This window comes from Balearica regulorum, chromosome W, assembly GCF_011004875.1.
Source record: "Balearica regulorum gibbericeps isolate bBalReg1 chromosome W, bBalReg1.pri, whole genome shotgun sequence".
In the NCBI taxonomy this organism is placed as follows: Eukaryota; Metazoa; Chordata; class Aves; order Gruiformes; family Gruidae; genus Balearica; species Balearica regulorum.
In genome coordinates, this window is record NC_046219.1 from 21,105,733 (window position 1) to 21,123,993 (window position 18,261).

At 46.2% G+C, this 18,261-nt stretch overlaps 1 protein-coding gene and 1 long non-coding RNA gene across 3 annotated transcripts in view; both read right to left on the reverse strand.

Moving 5' to 3' along the window:
- Window positions 1-18,261, reverse strand: part of LOC142599221 (uncharacterized) — a 706,610-nt gene that overhangs the window by 671,353 nt on the left and 16,996 nt on the right. The window lies entirely within an intron of this gene.
- Window positions 1-18,261, reverse strand: part of LOC142599315 (uncharacterized) — a 29,492-nt gene that overhangs the window by 9,390 nt on the left and 1,841 nt on the right. Inside the window, 1 exon segment of the mRNA XM_075739186.1 lies at window positions 17,701-18,260. Within this exon segment, the coding sequence (XP_075595301.1) occupies window positions 17,701-18,260 (560 nt within the window).

Here is an 18,261-nt window from a genome sequence, read left to right on the forward strand (position 1 = left end):
GAGAGCATTTTGAAAACAGATGTTTGGAAATGTTTCCTTCATTATGTGATTTTGTTGCCAAAAACAATGTATCATCATCTATAAAAACTCTCATATCTGTACACTTAAAAAAAACTTGGAAACAGAATTTTCTAGCCTGTTTAAAAATCTTCCAAAATGTTTCAGTGGATTTGGAACCCATTTGTCAAAAATATAAAAATGCAACACCTTCCCATTATTTTGCAAGAACAACTGATGGACATAAGGGAAGATGGAAATTTATTAGCCGAATTTCAACAAAAGCCTTTGCATAACTGGTGGATGGGATTGAAAAATGAGTATCATGATTTAGTAAGTGCAGCCAACGATGCACTTCTTCCATTTGGAGCTACATATCTTTGTAAGGTATCTTTTCCAGCTATGATAGCCATTAAACCCGAATATTGAAATAAACAGAACTAGAAACAGACCTCCACCGTGAAGCACCTCCTACTGCACTGGCCTTATTGTTCCTTTGTCTCAGTGTTTCCTGCCCTTTCTTAAATATGTTTTTACAGAGGCACCACAAACTCCTCTGATTGGTTCAGCTTTGGCCTGCAGTGGGGCCATTGCTGAGCCAGCTAGAACTGGTTGTGACTAGCACAGGGCAGTCCCTGACCTCCTCCCACAGAGGTAACCCCTGCAGCTCCCCCCAGCTAGCAAAACACTGCAATTTATACCCAATACAGAAGTCCATTACCTATCTCTAAGCAACAGAGAAGCTGTTTGATTCTTCTCATAGCTTATATTTCATTGCAAGAGGCATGTTTGCTGAGATTCACATGCTTCTTTAAAAGTACCTTGATTTCAGTGAACTTTCCAAGGCTTACCAGTGAATGTGGCAACTGCAGCATTTTCTCTGGGCAGAGACTGGCACTTCCAAAGGCCAGAAGCTCCCAGGTGGAGCTACAAAGTCCAGTTCAAGGCTGGAGGTTCATTTGTATAGCAGTGAATGTAAGTGTACAATATGTTGCTTCATTTAATCCAAAATTTTACCTTTGCATGCCTGATTGGTTTGGACAGCTGTTTTTTTCCATTGCTTTCAGGTATGTTCTCACATTGATTGAGTTATTGCTACTTTACAGAACATCAGCATGACCTGATCTTCACTCATTAGAAAATAATCCACAACAACTGAGACTCTCAGTAAACCCATCTTGACAAAAGATTATCTGGACATTTTCGAAGTTGTTCTTCTCCAATGATTCCAATAATCTTACATAAAAAAAAAGAAGAAGAAATATTAGTCCATTTTTCAGTATCAAATAATACTAATTATAGTAGTAGAAGTCTTGGAGATCTTGACACAGTGCCAGCAGCCAGAAAGCCCTGATATTGCTCATATTCCACACAGATGTACTTGGAGAGCAACATAAGCAAAACAGACGGAGGGTTTTCCCTCTCAGCCTATTGATCTACTTTCTGGGATACAAACTTTATGCTGATTATGGACAGCCTGCATAATCCCTAAAGTTTTGTAAAAATGACATAATTCTTTTCACAACAGAACTAGGACCAAACTTGCAATATCAATGAGACTAGCTATAACTTCTGCTGGTGTGCTGGTTTTGGCTGGGATAGAGTTACTTTTCTTCATAGTAGCTGGTATGGGGCTATGTTTTGGATCTGTGCTGAAAACATTGTTGATAATATAGAGATGTTTTTGTTATTGTTGAGCAGTGCTTACACAGAGTCACGGCCTTTACTGCTTCTCACAACACATCACTAGTGAGTAGGATGGGGGTGCATAAGAAGTTGGGAGGGGACACAGCCGGGATAGCTGACCCAGACTGGCCAAAGGGATATTCCCTACCATATAATGTCATGCTCTCTGTATAAATGAGGAAGCTAGCTGGGAGGTGGGATCGCAGCTCAGGAACTAGCTGAGCATTGGCTTCAGGTGGTAAGAAATTGTGTTGTGCATCACTTATTTTGTGTATTCTATTATTAATATTATTATTAATAATAACAACAATAATAATATCATCATCTTCCTTTTCTGTCCTATTAAACTGTCTTTATCTCAACCCACGAGTTTGACTTTCTCTTTTCCTTTTCAATTCTCTCCCCATCCCACTGTGGGGGGGCAGGGGGAGTGAGCCAATGGCTGTGTGGTTGTTTTAGCTGCCAGCCGGGTTGAACCATGACACTCCTTTTTGGCGCTCAACATGGGGATTGAAGGTTTGAGATAATGACAGATCTGACCAGAGTGTGTTTAAACAAATTTGTTGTAAGCATTCGTTATATTAGTTCAATAGTCGCTGGTCACAATGTTGTATTATTTATTTGTATGGTTGTATAAAGTAATTGCTTGCATTATGAATTCCCTACAGTGCTGTTTATCACCTCTGGGATCTGGATGAGGTTTTTCCTTTTGCTGCACTGTGTACTACTCGCTTATGATAAGATAACATTATTGGCCATGTGAATGATTTGGTATGTGTATTTAGCATTTCTGTCATTTCTGTAACTTGGGAGCTATCTCCTGGGAATTATTAATAATCACACTCTCTACCTTTTTTCCCTGGTGTGGTGGGTTGACCCTACCTGGACGCCAGGCGCCCACCAAAGCGCCTCTATAGCTCCTCCTCCTCAGCTCCTCTCTTCTCAAGTAAGAGAAAATATAACAAAAGGCTCCTGGGTCAAGATAAGGACAGGGAGAGATCACTCACCAATTACTGTCACAGGCAAAATGGACTCAACTCTGGAAAATTAATTTAATTTATTAACAAGCAAATCAGAGTAGAGTAATGAGAAATAAAACCAAAATCTTAAAAACACCTTCCCCCATCCCTCCCTTCTTCCCGGGCTCAACTTCACTCTTTAGCTCCTCCCTGTGAGTGGCACAGGGGGACGGGGAATGGGGGTTGCTGTCAGTTCATCACACGTTGTCTCTGCCGCTTCTTCATCCTCAGGGGCAGGACTCCTCACACCCTTCCCCTGCTCCAGCATAGGGTCCCTCTCACGGGAGACAGTCCTCCACGAACTTCTCCAATGTGAGTCCTTCCCAGGGGCTGCAGTTCACGAACTGCTCCAATGTGGGTCTCTTCCACAAGGTGCACTCCTTCAGGAGCAGACTGCTCCATCGTGGGTCCCCCACGGGGTCACAAGTCCTGCCAGCAAACCTGCACCAGTGTGAGCTCCTCTCTCCATCGGTCCTGCTAGGAGCTTGCTCCAGCGCGGGCTTCCCACGGGGTTCACAGCCTCCTTTGGGTCCATCCACCTGCTCCGACTTAGGATCCTCCATGGGCTTCACGTGGAATCTCTGCTTCACCATTAACCTTCATGGGCTGCAGGGGCCAGCCTGCCTCACCATGATCTTCTCCACAGGCTTCAGGGGAATCTGCTCTAGTTCCTGGAGCACCTCCTCCCTCTCCTTCACTGGCCTTGGTGTCTGCATAGTTCTTTCTCTCACATATTCTCACTCCTCTCTCTGGCTACAGTTTCTTTTAGTAGGTTTTTTTTTTTCCACTTCTTAAATATGTTATCACAGAGGTACTAGCACCATCACTCATTGGTTAGGCCTTGGCCAGCAGCAGGTCTGTCTTGGAGCCAGCTGGCATTGGCTCTAATGGACATAGGGGAAGCTTCCAGCAATTTCTCGCAGACGCCACCCCTGTAGATGCCCCCACTACCAAAACCTAGCCACACAAACCCAATATACCCAGAGAACCAATCTATGGGGGATACAGGGGAGAATACTTTCACCTTCATCTTCCCAATCCCCACTCCAACCCTCGCAACAAGGACTGCGGCCACTCCAACCCCAGCGACAGGCACTGTGGCTGAACCAAAAAAACAACCTGTGCCAGTATCAGTTGCCCCTATACAAAAGAAGAAATACACAAAAAAAATCAGCTCACTTAGTAAGGATGACGATGAATCAGGACCATCATGAGAAGAGGAAGAAGAGCTAGAACCAGAGGTAATCACCCGATCCCTATCCCTGAGTGAGCTGCGAGATATGCGAAAAGATTTCAGCCGCCTTCCAGGGGAGCAGATCATTACCTGGCTGCTCCGATGCTGGGATAATGGGGCCAGTAGCCTGGAATTAGAGGTTAGGGGGGCCAAGCAGCTGGGATCCCTGTCCAGGGAAGGGGGCATTGACAAAGAGATAAAGAAAAAACCAGAAGCCTTCAGCCTCTGGAGGCGACTTCTGTCAAGTTTGAAGAAAAGGTATCCCTTCGGAGAAGATGTCATATGTCAGCCAGGCAAGTGGACCACCATGGAATGAGGTATCCAGTACCTGAGGGAATTAGTCATGTGGTAGATGGTTTATTATGACCTGGACAATGTGCAGTTACCTACAGATCCAGATGAAGTCTAATGAAAGTTTGTAAAGAGCGCACTATCGTCGTATGCCAACGTAGTAGTAATGCAGTGTAAAGGCGAAGAGGGGCCAACGGTGGATAAAGTGACTGACTGACTCCAGCAATACAAAGAAGGTCTCTCTTCCTCCCTTATCTCAACTATGGAGAAACTGTACTGGGAGTTCTAGCAATTCAAAGAGGATAGGCCCTACTGTCCACCTGTACAGACCAGATTCTCAGCTATTAGGAGTAAGTGTTCCTCTGCTCAGGAGAGAAGATATAGAGGTACACACCACGAGGCACCCTGTGGTTTTACCTGCGTGACCACGGAGAGGACATGAGGAAATGGGATGGAAAGCCTACCTCGACTCTACAGGCACAAGTACGTGAGCTACAAGGAAAAACAATCACAACAGGGGATTCTTCCAGGAAAAATGCCACTCCTGTTTCCAGCTTGTAGTACTCCAGACTGAGTGGAAGACCTACTCGTATGTATGATCCTCTTGAAGGGACCTCTAAGTCATTTTTGCAAGAAGTGAGTAGTGAATATGATGACCAGGATTAGAGGGGTCCTGTCTCCAGCCAGGTGGAGGAGAGGGACAACCAGGTTTATTGGACTGTGTGGATCCGATGGCCTGCCGCATCGAACCCACAGGAGTACAAGGCTCTAGTGGACACTGGTGCACAGTGTACTTCAATGCCCATAAAGAGGCAGAACCGATCTATATTTCTGGTGTGACAGGGGGATCCCAACAGTTGACTCTGCTGGAGGCTGAAGTGAGTCTAACTGGGAATGAGTGGGAAAAGCACCCCATTGTGACTGGCCCAAAGGCTCCATGCATCCTGGGCATAGACTACCTCTGGAGAGGGTATTTCAAGGACCCAAAAGGCTACCGGTGGGCTTTTGGAATAGCTGCCTTGGAAGCGGAGGAAATTGAACCATTGTCTAGTTTGCCCGGTCTCTCGGAGGACCCCACGCCGGAGCAGGTGGAGGCACCTGAAGGAGGCTGTGACCCCGTGGGAAGCCCGCGCTGGAGCAAGCTCCTGGCAGGACCTGTGGACCCGTGGAGAGAGGAGCCCACGCCAGAGCAGGTTTGCTGCCTCTGTTAAGAAAAAAAGAGCTCTGCAGAGGGATCTGAACAGGCTGGATCAATGGGCCGAGGCCAACTGTATGAGGTTTAACAAGGCTAAGTGCTGGGTCCTGCACTTGGGTCACAACAACCCCATGCAATGCTACAGGCTTGGGGAAGACTGGCTGGAAAGCTGCCTGGCGGAAAAGGACCTTGGTGTGCTGGTTGACAGCTGGCTGAACATGAGCCAGCAGTGTGGCCAAGAAGGCCAACAGCATCCTGGCTTGTATCAGGAATAGTGTGGCCAGCAGGAGTAGGGAAGTGATTGTGCCCCTGTACTCGGCACTGGTGAGGCTGCACCTCGAATACTGTGTTCAGTTTTGGGCCCCTCACTACAAGAAGGACATTGAGGTGCTGGAGCATGTGCAGAGAAGGGCAATGAAGCTGGTGAAGGGTCTGGAGCACAAGTCTTATGAGGAGTGGCTGAGGGAACTGGGGTTGTTTAGTCTGGAGAAGAGGAGGCTGAGGGGAGACCTTATTGCTCTCTACAACTACCTGAAAGGAGGTTGTAGTGAGGTGGGTGTTAGTCTCTTCTCCCAAGTAACTAGCAAAAGGACAAGAGGAAATGGCCTCAAGTTGCGTCAGGGGAGGTTTAGATTGCATATTAGGAGAAATTTCTTCACTGAAAGAGTGGTCAGGCATTGGAACAGGCTGCCCGGAGAGGTGGTGGAGTCACCATCCCTGGAGGTGTTCCAAAAATGTGTAGACATGGCACTTCGGGACATGGTGGTGTCGGGTTGATGGTTGGACATGATTTATGTCATGCTCAGGTCCCACACAATCCAATACATCCTCATTAACCACCACCACCCTTCTCATCCCATTGTATAATATAATATCCTGATATCATTCATTTAGTCTATGGAACACTCTCTCAGAATGTCCGTAAATGTCCACAAAATGTTCATTGAGTTCACTCATCCCATAACCTTGGGCTTCATTTATCATAACAGTCTCTCAGGGCAGGAGCGCTGATGTGTACTGTTGGACTGCTAAATGCTTGTGGTGGGTTGACCCTGGCTGAAGGCCAGGTGCCCACCAGAGCCACTCTGTCACTCCCCCTCCTTCACTAGACAGGGGAGAAAAAGTATAATGAAAGGCTTGTGGGTCGAGATAAGGACAGGGAGAGATCACTCACTAATTATCATCACGAGCAAAACAGACTGAACGGAGAGAGGAAATTCATCTTATTTATTACCAAGCAGAACAGAGTAGAGCAATGAGAAATAAAATCAAATCTTAAAACACCTCCCCCCACCCCTCCCATCTTCGCAGGCTCAACTTCACTCCCGGCTTCAACCTCTGCCCCCCCCAGCGGCACAGGGGGACATGGCCAGTCACAATGGGGTGCTTTTCCCACTCATTCCCAGTTAGACTCACTTCAGCCTCCAGCAGAGTCAACTGTTGGGATCCCCCTGTCACACCAGAAATATAGATCGGTTCTGCCTCTTTATGGGCATTGAAGTACACTGTGCACCAGTGTCCACTAGAGCCTTGTACTCCTGTGGGTTCGATGCGGCAGGCCATCGGATCCACACAGTCCAATAAACCTGGTTGTCCCTCTCCTCCACCTGGCTGGAGACAGGACCCCTCTAATCCTGGTCATCATATTCACTACTCACTTCTTGCAAAAATGACTTAGAGGTCCCTTCAAGAGGATCATACATACGAGTAGGCCTTCCACTCAGTCTGGAGTACTACAAGCTGGAAACAGGAGTGGCTTTTTTCCTGGAAGAATCCCCTGTTGTGATTGTTTTTCCTTGTAGCTCACGTACTTGTGCCTGTAGAGTCGAGGTAGGCTTTCCATCCCATTTCCTCATGTCCTCTCCGTGGTCACGCAGGTAAAACCACAGGGTGCCTCGTGGTGTGTACCTCTATATCTTCTCTCCTGAGCAGAGGAACACTTACTCCTAATAGCTGAGAATCTGGTCTGTACAGGTGGACAGTAGGGCCTATCCTCTTTGAATTGCTAGAACTCCCAGTACAGTTTCTCCATAGTTGAGATAAGGGAGGAAGAGAGACCTTCTTTGTATTGCTGGAGTCAGTCAGTCACTTTATCCACCGTTGGCCCCTCTTCGCCTTTACACTGCATTACTACTACGTTGGCATACGACGATAGTGCGCTCTTTACAAACTTTCATTAGACTTCATCTGGATCTGTAGGTAACTGCACATTGTCCAGGTCATAATAAACCATCTACCACATGACTAATTCCCTCAGGTACTGGATACCTCATTCCATGGTGGTCCACTTGCCTGGCTGACATATGACATCTTCTCCGAAGGGATACCTTTTCTTCAAACTTGACAGAAGTCGCCTCCAGAGGCTGAAGGCTTCTGGTTTTTTCTTTATCTCTTTGTCAATGCCCCCTTCCCTGGACAGGGATCCCAGCTGCTTGGCCCCCCTAACCTCTAATTCCAGGCTACTGGCCCCATTATCCCAGCATCGGAGCAGCCAGGTAATGATCTGCTCCCCTGGAAGGCGGCTGAAATCTTTTCGCATATCTCGCAGCTCACTCAGGGATAGGGATCGGGTGATTACCTCTGGTTCTAGCTCTTCTTCCTCTTCTCATGATGGTCCTGATTCATCGTCATCCTTACTAAGTGAGCTGATTTTTTTTGTGTATTTCTTCTTTTGTATAGGGGCAACTGATACTGGCACAGGTTGTTTTTTTGGTTCAGCCACAGTGCCTGTCGCTGGGGTTGGAGTGGCCGCAGTCCTTGTTGCGAGGGTTGGAGTGGGGATTGGGAAGATGAAGGTGAAAGTATTCTCCCCTGTATCCCCCATAGATTGGTTCTCTGGGTATATTGGGTTTGTGTGGCTAGGTTTTGGTAGTGGGGGCATCTACAGGGGTGGCGTCTGCGAGAAATTGCTGGAAGCTTCCCCTATGTCCATTAGAGCCAATGCCAGCTGGCTCCAAGACAGACCTGCTGCTGGCCAAGGCCTAACCAATGAGTGATGGTGCTAGTACCTCTGTGATAACATATTTAAGAAGTGGAAAAAAAAAACCTACTAAAAGAAACTGTAGCCAGAGAGAGGAGTGAGAATATGTGAGAGAAAGAACTATGCAGACACCAAGGCCAGTGAAGAAGGAGAGGGAGGAGGTGCTCCAGGAACTAGAGCAGATTCCCCTGAAGCCTGTGGAGAAGATCATGGTGAGGCAGGCTGGCCCCTGCAGCCCATGAAGGTTAATGGTGAAGCAGAGATTCCACGTGAAGCCCATGGAGGATCCTAAGTCGGAGCAGGTGGATGGACCCAAAGGAGGCTGTGAACCCCGTGGGAAGCCCGCGCTGGAGCAAGCTCCTAGCAGGACCGATGGAGAGAGGAGCTCACACTGGTGCAGGTTTGCTGGCAGGACTTGTGACCCCGTGGGGGACCCACGATGGAGCAGTCTGCTCCTGAAGGAGTGCACCTTGTGGAAGAGACCCACATTGGAGCAGTTCGTGAACTGCAGCCCCTGGGAAGGACTCACATTGGAGAAGTTCGTGGAGGACTGTCTCCCGTGAGAGGGACCCTATGCTGGAGCAGGGGAAGGGTGTGAGGAGTCCTGCCCCTGAGGATGAAGAAGCGGCAGAGACAACGTGTGATGAACTGACAGCAACCCCCATTCCCCGTCCCCCTGTGCCACTCACAGGGAGGAGCTAAAGAGTGAAGTTGAGCCCGGGAAGAAGGGAGGGATGGGGGAAGGTGTTTTTAAGATTTTGGTTTTATTTCTCATTACTCTACTCTGATTTGCTTGTTAATAAATTAAATTAATTTTCCAGAGTTGAGTCCATTTTGCCTGTGACAGTAATTGGTGAGTGATCTCTCCCTGTCCTTATCTTGACCCAGGAGCCTTTTGTTATATTTTCTCTTACTTGAGAAGAGAGGAGCTGAGGAGGAGGAGCTATAGAGGCGCTTTGGTGGGCGCCTGGCGTCCAGGTAGGGTCAACCCACCACACCAGGGAAAAAAGGTAGAGAGTGTGATTATTAATAATTCCCAGGAGATAGCTCCCAAGTTACAGAAATGACAGAAATGCTAAATACACATACCAAATCATTCACATGGCCAATAATGTTATCTTATCATAAGCGAGTAGTACACAGTGCAGCAAAAGGAAAAACCTCATCCAGATCCCAGAGGTGATAAACAGCACTGTAGGGAATTCATAATGCAAGCAATTACTTTATACAACCATACAAATAAATAATACAACATTGTGACCAGCGACTATTGAACTAATATAACGAATGCTTACAACAAATTTGTTTAAACACACTCTGGTCAGATCTGTCATTATCTCAAACCTTCAATCCCCATGTTGAGCGCCAAAAAGGAGTGTCATGGTTCAACCCGGCTGGCAGCTAAAACAACCACACAGCCATTGGCTCACTCCCCCTGCCCCCCCACAGTGGGATGGGGAGAGAATTGAAAAGGAAAAGAGAAAGTCAAACTCGTGGGTTGAGATAAAGACAGTTTAATAGGACAGAAAAGGAAGATGATGATATTATTATTGTTGTTATTATTAATAATAATATTAATAATAGAATACACAAAATAAGTGATGCACAACACAATTTCTTACCACCTGAAGCCAATGCTCAGCTAGTTCCTGAGCTGCGATCCCACCTCCCAGCTAGCTTCCTCATTTATACAGAGAGCATGACATTATATGGTAGGGAATATCCCTTTGGCCAGTCTGGGTCAGCTATCCCGGCTGTGTCCCCTCCCAACTTCTTATGCACCCCCATCCTACTCACTAGTGATGTGTTGTGAGAAGCAGTAAAGGCCGTGACTCTGTGTAAGCACTGCTCAACAATAACAAAAACATCTCTATATTATCAACAATGTTTTCAGCACAGATCCAAAACATAGCCCCATACCAGCTACTATGAAGAAAAGTAACTCTATCCCAGCCAAAACCAGCACACCAGCAGAAGTTATAGCTAGTCTCATTGATATTGCAAGTTTGGTCCTAGTTCTGTTGTGAAAAGAATTATGTCATTTTTACAAAACTTTAGGGATTATGCAGGCTGTCCATAATCAGCATAAAGTTTGTATCCCAGAAAGTAGATCAATAGGCTGAGAGGGAAAACCCTCCGTCTGTTTTGCTTATGTTGCTCTCCAAGTACATCTGTGTGGAATATGAGCAATATCAGGGCTTTCTGGCTGCTGGCACTGTGTCAAGATCTCCAAGACTTCTACTACTATAATTAGTATTATTTGATACTGAAAAATGGACTAATATTTCTTCTTCTTTTTTTTTATGTAAGATTATTGGAATCATTGGAGAAGAACAACTTCGAAAATGTCCAGATAATCTTTTGTCAAGATGGGTTTACTGAGAGTCTCAGTTGTTGTGGATTATTTTCTAATGAGTGAAGATCAGGTCATGCTGATGTTCTGTAAAGTAGCAATAACTCAATCAATGTGAGAACATACCTGAAAGCAATGGAAAAAAACAGCTGTCCAAACCAATCAGGCATGCAAAGGTAAAATTTTGGATTAAATGAAGCAACATATTGTACACTTACATTCACTGCTATACAAATGAACCTCCAGCCTTGAACTGGACTTTGTAGCTCCACCTGGGAGCTTCTGGCCTTTGGAAGTGCCAGTCTCTGCCCAGAGAAAATGCTGCAGTTGCCACATTCACTGGTAAGCCTTGGAAAGTTCACTGAAATCAAGGTACTTTTAAAGAAGCATGTGAATCTCAGCAAACATGCCTCTTGCAATGAAATATAAGCTATGAGAAGAATCAAACAGCTTCTCTGTTGCTTAGAGATAGGTAATGGACTTCTGTATTGGGTATAAATTGCAGTGTTTTGCTAGCTGGGGGGAGCTGCAGGGGTTACCTCTGTGGGAGGAGGTCAGGGACTGCCCTGTGCTAGTCACAACCAGTTCTAGCTGGCTCAGCAATGGCCCCACTGCAGGCCAAAGCTGAACCAATCAGAGGAGTTTGTGGTGCCTCTGTAAAAACATATTTAAGAAAGGGCAGGAAACACTGAGACAAAGGAACAATAAGGCCAGTGCAGTAGGAGGTGCTTCACGGTGGAGGTCTGTTTCTAGTTCTGTTTATTTCAATATTCGGGTTTAATGGCTATCATAGCTGGAAAAGATACCTTACAAAGATATGTAGCTCCAAATGGAAGAAGTGCATCGTTGGCTGCACTTACTAAATCATGATACTCATTTTTCAATCCCATCCACCAGTTATGCAAAGGCTTTTGTTGAAATTCGGCTAATAAATTTCCATCTTCCCTTATGTCCATCAGTTGTTCTTGCAAAATAATGGGAAGGTGTTGCATTTTTATATTTTTGACAAATGGGTTCCAAATCCACTGAAACATTTTGGAAGATTTTTAAACAGGCTAGAAAATTCTGTTTCCAAGTTTTTTTTAAGTGTACAGATATGAGAGTTTTTATAGATGATGATACATTGTTTTTGGCAACAAAATCACATAATGAAGGAAACATTTCCAAACATCTGTTTTCAAAATGCTCTCTGCATAGCACGATTTTCTTTTGAAAAGCAGTTACTTTCTCACTCAGTCTTAAAACATCACCTTTACCTTGAAGGGGCACATTAAGCGTATTTATGTTTTTGAAAATATCTGCTACGTAGCATACTACTGACAGTTACTTGCAATCACAGAAAAGGTCAGCAAATTTGGAACATATCTTTTTCTGAAAGAAAAACACATATCTAATATTTAAGTTCGACAACTCTTTTAAGCACTTTGCCATGAGATAACCAATGAATCTTTGTGTGGTGCAAAAGATTTTCACCGTCACATCTCATCTCATTACAAAGTATTGTAAAGATTCTGCTACTTACACATTTTGGGTTTATAAAATTGACCACATAGATAACATCCTATCATCATGCCTGACACTTCTGGCTCTAACTTCTTTGCTGCAATAGCTTGCCTATGAATGAGGCAGTGAATTAATTTCATGTGTGGTGAAATCTGTAAAAGGGTATAAGAAATTTACCAGACGTGAGTTACCCTAGGTTTGCTTTATTGCAGCGCTGGATGCACGGGGGGGAAACAGCTCCACCCAACGTGCATGCAGGTGATCACCAACACACAGGTTATATAGAATCAAAACATACATATTCATCATTTTTTCTCAGAAAAGGCAGTCCTATGATAATAATTTCTTGGAATTCATTACCATATTCTTCTCCCCATCACGCATGCTCAATGATTTGAGTCGGTGGTCCTCAAGGGGGCTCTGGTGGTTGTCAGTGGTCTTGCACCCATGTTCGCTGGTGTCCTGGTTCTGGCAAGGATAAAATAAGATAAGTATACTTACCTGGCTGCTCCGCTGCTGGGATAACGGGGCCAGTAGCCTGGAACTGGAGGGCAGGGAGGCCAAGCAGCTAGGATCCTTGTCTAGGGAAGGGGGCATTGACAAGGCAATTGGGAAGAAGGCACAGGCCCTCAGCCTCTGCAGGCGACTCCTGTCAAGTGTGAGGGAAAGGTATCCTTTCAGCGAACATGTCGTATGTCGGCCAGGCAAGTGGACCACCATGGAGAGAGGTATCCAATATCTGAGGGAATTAGCTGTGCGGGAGATGGTCCTTTTTGCAAGAAGTGAGTAGCGAATATGATGAGCAGGATTAGAGGGGCCCTGCCTCCAGCCAGGTGGAGGAAAGGGACAATAGGGTTTATCGGACTGTGTGGATCCGATGGCCTGGCACATCGAACCCACAGGAGTACAAGGCCCTATTGCACACGGGTGCACAGTGTACCCTAATGCCATCAAACTATGAAGGGATGGAACCGATATCTATTTCTGGTGTGATGGGGGGATCCCAACAGTTGACTCTGTTGGAGGCTGAAGTGAGTCTAACTGGGAATGAGTGGCAAAAGCACCCCATTGTGACTGGGCCAGAGGCTCCATGCATCCTGGGCATAGACTACCTCCAGAAAGGGTCTTTCAAAGATCCAAAAGGCTACCGGTGGGCTTTTGGAATAGCTGCCTTAAAAGCGGAGGAAATTGAACCATTGTCTAGTCTGCCTGGTCTCTCGGAGGACCCTTCTGTTGTGGGGTTGCTGAGCGTTGAAGAGCAACAGGTGCCGATTGCTACTACAACTGTGCACCGGCAGCAATACCGCACCACCAGAGACTCCCTGATTCCCATCCGTAAGCTAATTCGTCAACTGGAGGGTCAGGGAGTGATCAGCAGAACCCGCTCACCCTTCAACAGCCCCATATGGCCAGTGCGGAACTCCAATGGAGAGTGGAGGCTGACAGCGGACTATCGTGGCCTGAATGAAGTCACACCGCCGATGAGTGCTGCCGTGCCAGACATGCTGGAACTTCAATATGAACTGGAGTCAAAGGCAGCCAAGTGGTACGCCACAATGGATATCGCTAATGCATTTTTCTCGATCCCTTTGGCAGCAGAGTGCAGGCCGCAGTTTGCCTTCCCTAGGAGGGGCGTCCAGTACACCTGGAATCGACTGCCCCAGGGGTGGAAACACAGCCCCACCATTTGCCATGGCCTGATCCAGAGTGCCCTGGAAAAGGGTGAAGCCCCAGAGCACCTGCAATACATTGATGACATCATCGTATGGGGCAACTCAGCAGAGGAAGTTTCTGAGAAAGGGAAGAAAATAATCCAAATCCTGCTGCAGGCTGGCTTTGCCATAAATTGAATTAAGGTGAAGGGGCCTGTGCAGGAAATCCAATTTTTAGGAATAAGGTGGCTCTTGGGCCATAGCCGTAGCTCTTGGGCCAGTCCGGGCAGGACCAGATGTAAAAAATGTGCTGTACACCACAGCAGGGGAGAATGGCCCTACCTGGAGTCTCTGGCAGAAAGCACCAGGGGAGACTTGAGGTCGACCCCTGGGGTTTTGGAGTCGGGGATGCAGAGGATTCGAGGCTCGCTACACTCCAACGGAAAAGGAGATATTGGCAGCCTATGAAGGGGTTCGAGCTCCTTCGGAGGTGATTGGCACTGAAGCACAGCTCCTCCTGGCACCCCGACTCCCAGTGCTGGGCTGGATGTTCAAAGAGAGGGCTCCTTCTACACACCATGCAACCGATGCTACGTGGAGTAAGTGGGTTGCACTGATCACACAACGGGCTCAAATAGGAAACCCCAATCGTCCAGGAATTCTGGAAGTGATCACAGACTGGCCAGAAGGGAAAGATTTCGGAATGTCGCCAGAGGAGGAGGTGACATGTGCTGAAGAGTCCCCACTGTATAATAAACTAACAGAAGATAAGAAACCATATGCCCTGTTCATTGATGGGTCCTGTCGCGTTCTGGGAAAACCTCGGAGGTGGAAGGCCGCTGTATGGAGTCCTGCACGGCGAGTTGCAGAAGCTGCTGAAGGAGAAGGTGAATCGAGCCAGTTTGCAGAGGTGAAAGCCATCCAGCTGGCTTTAGATATTGCTGAAAGAGACAAGTGGCCAATGCTGTACCTCTATACTGGCTCATGGATGGTGGCCAATGCCCTGTGGGGGTGGTTACAGCAGTGGAAGCGGAGCAACAGGCAGCACAGAGGCAAACCCATCTGGGCTGCCCCATTGTGGCAAGATATTGCTGCCCGGCTAGAGAAGCTAGATGCAAAGGTATGTCACGTAGATGCCCACGTACCCAAGAGTCGGGCCACTGAGGAACATTCAGAACAACCAGCAGGTGGATCAGGCTGCCAAGATTGAAGTGGCTCAGGTGGAGTTGGACTGGCAACATAAGGGTGAATTATTTATAGCTCCTGGTGGGCCCATGACACCTCAGGCCATCAAGGAAGAGATGCAACATATAGATGGGCCCATGATCGAGGGGTGGACTTGACCATGGATGCCATCTCACAGGTCATCCATCAATGTGAAACATGCGCCGCAATCAAGCAAGCCAAGCAGGTAAAGCCTCTGTGGTATGGAGGCCGATGGTTGAAATATGGGGAAGCATAGCAAATCGACTACATCACGCTCCCACAAAGCCGCCAAGGCAAGCGTTATGTTCTTACAATGGTGGAAGCAACCATTGGGTGGCTGGAAACATATCCTGTGCCCCATGCCACTGCCCGGAACACTATTCTGGGTCTTGAAAAGCAAGTCCTGTGGTGACATGGCACCCCAGAGAGAATTGAGTCAGACAACGGGACTCATTTCCGGAACAACCTCATAGACACCTGGGCCAAAGAGCATGGCATTGAGTGGGTGTATCACATCCCCTATCACGCACCAGACCCTGGGAAAATTGAAAGGTACAATGGACTGCTAAAACTACCCTGAGAGCAATGGGTGGTGGGACCCTCAAACACTGGGACACACATTTAGCAAAGGCCACCTGGTTAGTTAACTCTAGGGAGTCTACCAATTGAGCTGGCCCTGCCCAATCAAAACTTCCACGCCCAATAGAAGGGGATAAAGTTCCTGTAGTGTGCATGAAAAATGTGTTGGGTAAAACAGTTTGGGTTATCCCTGCTTCAGGCAAAGGCAAGCCCATCTGCGGGATTGCTTTTGCTCAGGGACCAGGGTGCACTTGGTGGGTGATGAGAAAGGATGGGGAAGTCCGGTGTGTACCCCAAGGGGATTTGATTCTGGGTGAAAATAGCCAATAAATTAAATTGCATGATGTTAATAGCGATATACTGTATCAATGGTATGACCATAAGAATCACCCCAAACTAATGAAGGACGGACTTTGAAACTGAACAAAGTGCCACGATGATGGAACTAGAACTGACTTCAACTGGTGCCCAGGAACTTTATCGAAAAATCACATCTTTGACATCCAGACTGTGAGCATGGACCATACCAGATACACCGGCTGTGAAATCTCCGGATGCAGCGTGCAACAATCCAGCAGCACGCACCATTGCTCCTGCTCTGAGAGACTGTAATGACAGATGGAACCCAAAGCCATGGACTAAATTAACTTGACAGATATTTTAGAGCGATAGCCCATAGAGTAAGGCAATGAGATCTGTAAAATAATCTGGGCATGACGTAGATGGTATGGAACAAGGGGTGGATAATGTCCTGGTTCTGGCAAGGATAGAGTTAATTTCACAAGGAGCCAGGACAGGTGAGCCAAGCTGGCCAGGGGCTATTCCATACCATGTGACATCATGCTCACCATAAAAGGAGGCTAGTCGGGCAGGGGCGGGCTGGGCGTGGCTCTGGGTTGAGCATTAGGTCCTGGGTTGGTTGGGGGATCTGTAAATCGTTCTCTGTTATCACCCATTGTTACTATCTGTTATCAGCACTGTTATTGATTGTTTTCCCTCTCCCTTGCTGTCCCAGTAAACTGCCCTTATCCCAACCCTCGAGGCTTTGCCATTGCTTTTGCATTCTCCTCCCCATCCTGCTGGGGGAGGGGTGAACGAGTGGTGCGTGGCACTCAGCTGCCAGCTGGGGCTAAACCACGTCAGTTGGATAACCCTCTTCTTGCGGGCATACGCAGTATCCTTGGTGTGGATGTACCTGTCCATAACAACTTCATAGATTAATATTCCCGGGCCTATTGTCCGGTTGGGTAGGGACTGTACATGGAACATAGCAGCATTGTACCTTGCCATGGTCAGTTAGCTTCATTACCTATTACCTGTGTCACCGAAATCCGGGAATAAACCTCGTAACACCAATGTAGTGTTGAAAGGCAGGCATTCTTTATTGCAGCGCTGGATGCACGGGGGATAGTTCCACCTAACGTGCATACCTAGCCTACGAACACGCACATATTTATATTCTCAATACACACATGGTCACAATTACATCACATAGTTACATAGTTACTTCATTATGATTGGTGTAAAACTTTCTCGCTTTGTTTTTAAAGCTATATACTTAAAGAAATTCAGAGAGCATGCCCAGTGAGGGGTGGTCGTACCTTGGAGGTGGGTAGTTTTTAGCATGGAGGTATGTTTTGGTATTATAATGAGATTATAATGAACAAAGTTCACTCAAAGGACATGATTTTGACAGAAAATGAAATATTATTTGGCTCATGTACCAACCATGCAGTTTATCAGTTCCATGGTACATACCAACCACACAGTTTATCAGTTCCATGGTACCACCAAGCTCTCAGGTCCTCATTCCTAAAATATTTTTCTCATTCCCTACTATTGCTAATAATCTCATCTTGATCCCATCACCATGGTTAAAAAGTTAAATACATCGGTTACAATCCCCCCTTTGGAAGTTTTGAAATAATCACCTTTTCAATACTTCCACTATACTAATTATTTTCTATGTGTTGGAGGAAACTCTGGGATTGTTTGTTTATTTTGCTGTTTCGCAACAGCTTGGATGATCATATGAGTGAGAGAAGTTTCACGAATAATTTGTTCTTTCAGATGTGTTAACCGATTCATCATTTTCCAAGTTATGATATATAATATTACTGACAAGGTCATACTGATCAAAACCAATGTTAAAAGAATCACGATGGGGTGACACAACTTGTTTAGGATGCCTGTAGCAGTAGGCGACCATCCGAAAAGTGTGTCCCACCATTTAAGTTCTGCATCTTTCTGCACTCTTTCAAAAACTCGATGTATTTCTTTCACATTGTGATGGACAGTTATTAGGGTTTTCTGTCCGTTTTCCTTAATTTTTTCCAGAATTTCAATTAAATCCTTGTGTCGTAATAACTGTTTTACTAAAGTGAGATTCATTCCAATGGAGATAGGTAATAATTCATGAATCAACATGTAGTTAGACTGCAAAAGTTGGTGCGATGTGACTGGGGTCAAATAAGAAAAGTCACATCCATCAATCTTTGTAAAATTACAAATACAAAAATTTGAATGATTTTTAATCTCTACCACTACCTCATCTACATATAAAAAA